The 9,614-nt window shown below is 43.0% G+C and overlaps 1 protein-coding gene across 1 annotated transcript; it reads left to right on the top strand.

Moving 5' to 3' along the window:
- Positions 1-5,688, top strand: tmem267 (transmembrane protein 267). The gene is made up of 3 exons (XM_080477439.1): positions 1-62; positions 2,292-2,757; positions 3,712-5,688. The coding sequence occupies exons 2-3, from the start codon at positions 2,350-2,352 to the stop codon at positions 4,045-4,047; spliced, it is 744 nt and encodes a 247-aa protein (XP_080333565.1). The 5' UTR covers positions 1-62; positions 2,292-2,349; the 3' UTR covers positions 4,048-5,688.
- Positions 5,689-9,614: the final 3,926 nt, after the last annotated feature.

Genomic DNA, 9,614 nt, shown 5'->3' with positions numbered 1-9,614 from the left:
ACAGTGACGCACCGTAGAATCAGAGAGTGGACACCCCGGCTTCAGCAGAACGGAGAGATGGGGTGAGTATCTCTTTATCTTCCTACCTGTTCTCCACAAATGTTTGTAAAGCATCTCATTTGACCGACATATGTTAGAGTTATCTGTTACAGTGAGGAGCGGCGCGTGTCACGTTGCGTAACCCTCCGTAGTGACAGCTGCTGTCCGCCCACACAAAGCGGTCCCTCTGTCACTGTTAGCTTAGCTCGCAGCTAGCAGCCTCCATAAGGTCAACTAACTCCTCCTGACGTGACTGTAACGGACTAACGTTACATGTAACGGAGTAACGGTACTCCGGGAGAGCCGACCTGGTGTGCGAGATGCCGGCGGGTAACGAGGAGCTGCCAGCCGGTGACAGAAATAACCAGCTAATTAAATTTTCATAGAGAGCAGCTTCATGTTGGAGGATGTTTCTTCTGCAAGGAGAAGCAGCAGCTTCACGAGCAGCTGTAAACAACACGGAGGATCTCTGAGAGCCTAGATTACATCCTGACATTCAGAATATCAAGTCCTTCTGGTGTGTGTGTGTGTGTGTGTGTGTGTGTGTGTGTGTGTGTGTGTGTGTGTGTGTGTGTGTGTGTGTGTGTGTGTGTGTGTGTGTGTGTGTGTGTGTGTGTGTGTGTGTGTGTCATCTGCTTTGTTTCTTATGTAAATGATGACATTGAGCTGAACAGCTCTTGTGCAACATCTCCAGCCTGTTTTTTCATATTCTTATGATTTACAGTATAGATTAATTTTCAACCAGTCAACGGGATATTTTATTCAACATTCTGAAAAAACAATAAATAGATTTGAGGACTACCATTAGTATCCTGCTTTACGTTGAGGCCTCACTTTTATGTTTTCTAGATTTGAAATGATGGCTTTAGTGTTGTGATGAGTCCGGATTTTGCTTTAAATATAAGAGACAAATCAGTAAGGATGTACACAATAAACATCAAAGTCTGGATTATATGAGGGCTGAATGATATTCAGTGAACATACGACATGAGATACTGTTGTTGTTTAGAGATAACGTCACGATTTGTGATGAATACGATCACTAGATGATCTGTGCTTTGAGAGACGTTCTCCCTAAATATCAGCGCTTTGATTCATGCTCCAAAATAACGCCTCCTGTGAGTGACGAGGCGGCGTTCTTGTATTTTCTGCGGATTCCATCAGCCGTATTTCAGAATCGGAGCGCTCTGTAGACTTTCCTGTTTTCTGATAATTGTTTAGAACTTGTGATGTCGTTGTGACCTCTCATGTCAGTCTGGATTATTTAATGATATAAGCTACTTCTTTTTTTTTTTTTTTTTTTCCAGTTAATCACAATTTTTCATGTGGATTAAAAAATTCAGTCATGTTGAATTTGCAGAGCATGAATGCATGTAAACATTTGTGCCTTCATCTTTACATGTATACAGTCTAATTCCCTACACTGCCGCTATGTGTTCCACTAACTCCCTCAGCTCTGAACTAAAATCGTGGAAACATACGATGTTATTTTCGCCAACAACTCGCCATCATAGCGTCTCTGGATGAACGTTGTGTGATTAATGTGCTTGATTGCAGCTTAATATTCTGAATCCCATTGATCTGAATGTGTTGTGTGGCTCCAGTGGAGGAATTATTTCTTTAACAAAGTGTTTTTATACTAATAATATGTTTTCTCCATGAAAGTACTGAAAACTGCTGAAACGACCAGAATCAATCAAGGATTTCTTTTGCAACATTACTGGAGCTCCTGCTAATGGAATTAACTTTATATGTTTCATGCTGTGTGACCTTTGTCAGATGTCACAGTAAGTATCTTTCCTCAAGCGAGGAAGAAGTCGTTTCATTAAAAAAAAAAAAAAAAAAAGACTTCCATTTGTCATTCCGACAAGAAAAATAATCTGCAAATGCTTCCTAGATTTCCTACAATATTCAAGTGGGATTATTTCACATTATCACTGTGATTATAAGTAAGAAATTGCACTCGGATGCCTTTTATTATTTTTCATTGTGGTAAGAAATCCATTCTTCCCCCCGTTGATACTAATTCTTCAGCGTTATTTTGGACCTCTCACTGCGAGGCTCATTTCTCAGTGTTATTGTTTGGAGCCGACACTAACAGGCTGTTCTCGGTCCTCTGGGCTTCATAAAATCCTGCAAGTCAAAGCAGTTTGGACTCAGAAGGGGAAGAATTGTGGTTTTTTAATTGAAAATAAAGGCACTAAGCCTGAACGTCGACGATTCCAAGGTTCCATCCTTCCTTTTCTCTCCAGTCTGTCTGAACGGTGCTGACCTTCGCCGCTGATTGGCCGCTCCAGCCATCCGTCAAGCATGCAAGGCTTCTACTCCAAGTTGGACTCGTCGCCCCCGGCGTCCCCACTGCTGGGGGCGGGGCTCGGGGGGGACGGCGGCCCGCTGCCCCTCAGCCTGGCCGTGGAGACGGAGAAGGCCCAGGCCCTGCTGCAGACCTTCAGCTCCGCCTCGCTGCTGGCCTCGGCCGGACTCGGCATGTTCTGCGTGGCGGCGGACCACGCCCTCCAGCTGTCCGTCATCCAGAATCACCTGTGGCTGCGCGCCGCGCTGGACAACGCCACGCACGGCCTGGTAGGGCTGTGGTCGTGGGCGGTGGTCATCGGCTTGAGGAAGAAGAGCGACCTGTACGAGGTTCTGCTGGCCGGACTGCTGGCCTCCATCATTGACCTGGACCACTTCTACATGGCCGGATCCATGTCGCTCAAGGTGAGACCGCGGCCCAACCGCCCCGCACCGCCTCCACATCCACTGCTGACTCCACTGCTTCACACACGTTTGTCTCGTGACGGTTCGTCTCTGACTCCTGTCGTTCCTTCCTCTTCCACAGAGGGTTAGTTTGTTTTATTTTAAATGGAAACTCTTTTAGCAGCAACATACATGCATAAGTTGAGTTTTGATTCTTAGAAACACGTAGCTGATGTTGACTCAAACATTAATCTGGTTATTTTATTCTGTATATTTTCTTAATCAACCACAGGATATTTGCCTTTAGGGTGGAAGATTTTGGAAATATTCATTAGAATCCATTATGGGGTTTCGTCGCTGCAGGAATGCAGGAATGTCCACGTCTACATCGCGTTGCATCGGAAATGATTGAATTCATCGCTCTTAACATTTATATGTGATATTTGTAAGTTGAACATTATTAATACATTAAATTAGTTTAATATATTCCCACTTAATTTCATCAAAACTGATGTGACTTTGTGTCTCGTGCTCTGACTGCAGGACTTACGCTTCCTCCTGCTCCTTTTTCAACACAATAGCTTTCTTACTGCAATGTGTGTCTTTTCTCTTTTACTGTTTTCAAAATAAAACCAAAATTAAATGAAAAGTCATGTGTGCATGTGATGGAGGAATGCCAAATATTCAGCTGCATGAAATCAGTTTTTTCAGTCAGGATGTTGCTGAAATATATTTTCATCAACTATATTTAACTTCTTTAATAAACTTTATTTATTTTAAGATTTATTTACATTTATTCACATGGAAAGTTTTCAACTTCGAAAAATTCCTGGACTTTTTCCAGCTGTGTTTGCCACCAGATTTACTCTCAGGAGTCAGTGAGGAGTGACGTTCCCTCCTTTAGTGCCACATTATCATGGCGTCTGTGATGCTCTCGCCTGATTGGCTGATCCTCTTGTGCCCCCCCCCCCCCAGGCCGCCGTCTCCCTCCCGCAGCGCCCACCCCTCCACTGCTCCTCCCTCATCCCCGTCATCTGCCTCTCCCTCCGCTTCCTCATGTGGATCGGACGCCTCAAAGACGCCTGGTGCTCGCTGCCCTGGATGCTGTTCATCTCCATGGCGACGCACCACGTGCGGGACGCCGTGCGCCACGGCCTGTGGGTGTGCCCGTTCGGCAACACGGCGCCGCTGCCCTACTGGCTGTACATCAGCACCACGGCCACGCTGCCCCACCTCTGCTCGGTGCTCATGTACCTGACGGGCACCAGGGACGTGATCTCCACCAAGCACGGCGTGGCCATCGACGTCTAGCCCCGCCCCCTCGCCCGCCGCTCTCCGTCCTTGATGGAAATGACGTTCAGGTACTTGAAAACACTGGAGGGAGTCAGAGTAAAGTGACAAACTCCTTTTTGAAAAAGGAACCAGCGCCAATCTGTGAGGAACCTTCAACCATGCTCAGTGATGCGAGCGGCGCCGCTCGCCGCCGGGCGCGACGTGTGAGAGCGACCCTTTAAAGCTCCGCCTTGCCTCCTCATGAACCCGATGAGACCCGCCGCCGTCACAACACCCTCATCCCAGATGTAGATATTTAGGATTTCTAGCTAATCACTTCAGTCAGTGTTTCTTATTTTTATCTGATGCTGTAATTAAAGTGAAATAACTTTCCTTCTTCTAACCTGTGAAACCAGTAATGGATCAACTTCCTGAATCGCGTCTCGTCGAACCCAAACTTCATCCTCTCAAACAACCCGGCTGTATTTATGCACTCTTATAGATTAAAATGTTTAAGTTTACATTGTGAAAATAAGGGAATTTATTGGCTTTCTAGCTGTAATGAATGCTTTAATTTAAATGTGTATTTATGGTAACATCCATGTTGGAATTAAGTTGAATCAATCACTGTTTGTCTCTTTAACATTTTGCACTTTCGTTGTGAAAATTAGGGGGAAAAAATTTAGAATTTTTGTGAATATTTTACAAGGCTTTGTCATTTTTACTGATTTTTTTTATCTCTATTTGTTTTTGTTGTTTTTTTATTATTATTCCTTGACATGCTTAACTTTTTGGTTTTTTTTAAACGGCAGTGTGATCCAAAGCTGCGGAGCTTGTCTATTTATTTATTCTCGCTTTTTGAATTTTGACACAAACCTCTTTTGCACTCAGAGAAAAGACACATGCTGTTTTGAGTGCAGGAGGTCACGGAGACGGAGACGGTTGGTTTAACCGTCGGAGGGGTTATCGGATGGAATCCGAAGAGCTCCGGGGGCGTCACGGTGCCTCACGCCGCCCTCAGGCTCCCCGGGACATTTTCAGTCGTTCTCCTCTCTGAAGGACTCAGATGAACATTTGAATCGGAAACATTCCAGACCCGTGCTGTTCGACCTGATGCTGTGGTGTTAGTGTTCGTTATCTGAATGTAAAAAGGGACGAGCCTGTCATACTTTTCTTTTTCTCGTGAAGCGTAATGCTCAGTGCTTGCGGGGTGTAGTGATGTCTGTTGTCCACTAGGTGGCGGCTGTAGTGTCATCTGTGTGCAGATGTTTTGAGTGTGTGGCTGAGTCATGAATTAGAAATGGGATCCCGGATGATGAGTCAGCTGGAAGTACAGCTCATCATGTTATAAAAGTTTTAAAAAAAAAACTTTTTTTTTTTTTCTTTCACTCATGTGAAGGTGAGGAGGAGAAAAGACACAGACCAGGACAAACATTTCTACTATGGATGATCTTTGGATGCAGCTTCTGTTTACAATGTGAACCTTCCTTTCATGCAATGTTTTGTTGAGTTTTGCACATTTTGAGTGTATATTTCACATTGAGTTGAATAATTTTAAACACTGGGTGAAGATGTGTTTGTGTGGCTGAGTTTAGGTTTTATTCATTAGGAAGTATAAGTCGTAACAAGTAGTTCACATGTAGTCTTCTTTTATCTCAATTAAAAGAAAAAATCCTGTGGAAGTTTTGGTGCATTTTTCTTCCCGCGGAACACTCCAGTTCACCAAGTCACTAGTTAACTTCTGTTCTGAAATAGACTTAGATTTACAAACAGGGTGTGTATGTTGTATAGTGGTTAGTTGTGTCACGTCACGGTGAGAAAAGCTCTGGTTCGATTTCTGGATGTAAAACCTTTGGATTTTTCTCCTTAAGTTTTTTGGTTTTCCACAGAAACCTGCTTGACTGGAGACTGACTGATGTGAAATGGGACAGAAGACTAAAAGTTATGTACTACAGGGGAATACAACCCACGGCTCTGGAGCCACATGTGGCTTTGCTGTAATGGCTCCGGGACATTTTCACAAAAGTATTGGTTTTTTTTCATTTTTAGTTTATTTGCATTCCACACTGATTTAAAAAAACAAACCAAAAAAAGTAACCTAGGCAAAAAAACACTAAATAAAGTAACAGCCAGAATATCGGAAAATCTCCAAAAATAAAAATGGATAAAATCACTAAAACTACTAAATTAATAGTCATCTTAAAAAATAAAGTTAAAACAGTCAAACCAAAATGATTAGAATTGCTAGTAGGTTTTTTTTTTTTAGGAAAACAAAAACAGGCAAAGGAAAAGAAAATGGGAAAAACAATTGAAGAGAAATAAGTAAATGAGGAGGAAAAAAAGAAATAATTGGTAGAACGGCTAAAACTGCTCTCACCATGAGAAGCACAGCGGCTATAAAAAGTTAAGTGACTAAAGTGGCTAAAATAGCCAAGATGTATAAAACAGCTAAAGTTGGAAAATCTGTAAAAATGTCTACAAGACCTGCACATTCAATAAATCAAAATTGCACCAATGACACCATATGAACGCAATCTACTTTTTTTTTAACAAGCAATTTCAAAAGTTTTTTTTCTTTTTTTTTTCTGCAGAGAATTTACATGTTTTGCGTTTCAAGCCAAAATGTTATTTTGCTGAAAATTGCGAAAAAATTCCTCTTTTGGTCATAAAGGTTGCAGGCCCCCGGGCTATATTGTTAACAGACTCTGGAAGTAACTCCACTACTCACAACCGGTAACCGTAATACAGTGAAAATGTTAAGAATGAGCGCCGGCCGAGAGACAACAATGGCGACTCGGCAGTCTGGAGTCGGAGGAGGCAGACGACCGCGTGGCGACACGTCCAAGCAGAACGATTTCCTCTCCGTCGCTCGTCCTAAAAGCCTCTTTTCATAACGACGACAAAAGGCAACTCGACAGTGGGAACTTGTCTCCGAGAGAGAGAGAGCGATGGTGAGGACGACCAGAGGCGGCCGGCTTCATTCTCAGAAAGCCTCCAGAAATTTTCTGAGCCAAACAAAGTGTGGAGAAAAAGTGTGATAAAATATTTTTATTTTTACAGAAACATACCAGGACAGGAAAGAGATAGAAAGAAAACAAAAAAAAAAAACAGCTTATGGTGATATCTGTCAAACACATAAAGCAAAACGACACAAAAACACTATGTACAGCTGAGAATGGCGGCCTGAGTGTAATCTGAACTGTAATGTGACGTGGCGGGGTCCGAGACCCCGAGCAAACCTAGAACCTTCACAAACAGATGGACAGCTGCTGTTTGACGATTAAAAACAGGTTTCATTCGTTTTCAAGGAAAAATACATTTTCTTATTTTTTTTAAATTCCGCTGGAAAAATAGAAACTCTACTTGTGAAATAAGTAGGTCCTTCTGAGGTTTATATAATATAGTTTATTATAGATGTGATGCATTTATGATGCCATGTGACCCGGTGAGCATTCCAGGATCATTTATGAGTCAGAATCAACCGATTTTAGAAAATGTTCTAACTAAATTGATGCGAGTCGAGTGTTCTGAACGTGTCTTCAACTTCTCCCAAGTCCTCACTTCTGAACTTGATTTATATATATAAATTTTTTTTTTCCCCCTTTAGGCATTGCTCCGCAAACATCCTAATAACATTAAAGAGTCGGAGCGGAGCCGCATAAATACTTTGCTTTTCCATCCACCAAATTCAAACAACAGGTTTTCTTGTTTCTTTCCTGTGGTCTGATTGTTTATATGGTGGATTTAAAAAATTTTTTTTTTTAGAAGAGTGTTTTTTTTTTTTTACTTGTCATTTTTAAAGTAAATTCCGTGATGGAGTTTCCTGTGCGGCTACAGACAAACACGCGACCGTGACCCAACTGTGTAAAAGTTATGGACGTCATCGAGAACCAACCCTAACCAACCCTCGCCGTCTTCAACACAAACGACTCAAAAGTAACAACTTGGTGAATGTGGACACGCTCTAGCTCACGACGTTTTAAGGCCCCGTTTGCGTGACGACGTCTTTCGGTGTCAGTTTGTACGACAACGGCGTCCTGCGGTTCGTCTGTCCGTACGAGTGTCTGCGCACTCGGTGTCGTTAATGTTTGTAGTGTACAGTTCTCTGTGTGCATGTGTCTGTGATGTTTAGTGCAAAAACAGACAACGGCAGTTTCCAAATGTTGCCTGGAAACTTTTCTGAAGCCAAAATGCAAAAATTCAGAATTTTCACTCGGAGATTTTGTCGTAAAAACGAGACCTCAGTCGGAATAAAAGGACATCATTTACACCAAATATGAAAAAAAAAAAAATGGTCAAATGAATTACCAGTTCTCTGTTTCACTTTCACTACTGCTTGTAAATCAGAAGTGGTTTTCAAAAATTTCCAGGAATAATTTTTTTTAGAAAGGGCTGTAAAGACAAACTCAGTAACCACACTGACCATACAGTAATCGTACAGTAACACAGCTTCATATACCTGGGCAGAAAGACACAAATACACATGGAGAGGCTGAACAGACATGAGCCCCCCCCCTCAGACTGTCTCTACATATAAACACCACATATAACATACATGTTCTGGGGTTGTTTTTTTTTTTTGTTGTTTTTTAAAATGTGATATACAATAATATACAAAAAAAAAAAAAAAAAGCTTCAACTGGATCCATGCATAATATGTGGAGCTAGCTTGAGAGAACATACAGTCGTCAAACTAGACAAACAAACAAACAAACAAAAGGTGAAGTTTGACTTGGATGCGCCTTGTGTCTCTGGAACAATCATTCAGTCAGTCGAACGACGCGGCTTTGGCTCAGCAGCCACCGAACCGAGAAAGAAAGAAAGAAATGTTGGAGGCTGAAGTGTCGTAAAGCCGAGCGGATCCTCCAGCAAACGTCTGATCTAATACTCGGCTGGCACAACGAGACACAGAGAGTAATGTTCGCAGCGGCCCGGCGTTGACGCCCGACTCGCTCCGCCAAGTCCCGAAACAAATAAAACGATCTAGCGGGATCTTCAGCCGAGCCCGAACCATCGATGCCGCCTCTGCTGCCAGACAAATCCCACTGGCGCTCTGTTATTTGCTTCTCAACATCCATCGTGACGAAACCCGCCCCAATCGCAGGAAGGCGACCGTCGACCGGCTGCACCTATTGCTCCACGACAGAAAGACCTTACTGGCATTATTGCTGAGACGAGAGACACTTCACACTGAGACTCCCACCGGGATGGACTCGAGCGCTGCTTTCCCCCGCCGTGCCTCGTGTCCACACACACAAGCTGACCCCAACATTAAAGGTGTGACTTTGTTTGTAGGAATCCTACTTTCTTTATTCTGGGACTTTTAACAGGACTTTTAAACCTACCACGAAGTCGATGAGCAAAACGCTCTTCAATTTGATGACATACAAAACGATAAATCCTACGGGAAAGTTCCCCCAGTCCGGGTCTCCATAAGACGTATCCATCCGTCGCCACGGCGACGTTCAGGCGTGACGGCGGCTTCTTAAACTCAACGGCTGCAAAGTGCTTCAAACTTTTTAGCTTTCGCTCATTTTTTCCCCCATCGAATCTACTTTGGAGGCGTTTTTTTAACTCTGAAATCTGCAATGGCGGATCTTTATTCT

This window comes from Lipophrys pholis (genome assembly GCF_963383615.2).
Source record: "Lipophrys pholis genome assembly, chromosome: 12".
NCBI lineage: Eukaryota > Metazoa > Chordata > Actinopteri > Blenniiformes > Blenniidae > Lipophrys > Lipophrys pholis.
Note: the sequence above shows the minus strand (reverse complement) of the source record. Positions and strands in the feature narration are given on the sequence as shown.

Coding starts and splice junctions, on each gene's coding strand:
- tmem267 (XM_080477439.1), top strand. CDS start 2,350: ATGCAAGGCTTCTACTCCAAGTTGGACTCGTCGCCCCCGGCGTCCCCA. Junction 2,758..3,711: donor CCGGATCCATGTCGCTCAAG/GTGAGACCGCGG, acceptor CCCCCCCCCCAG/GCCGCCGTCTCCCTCCCGCA.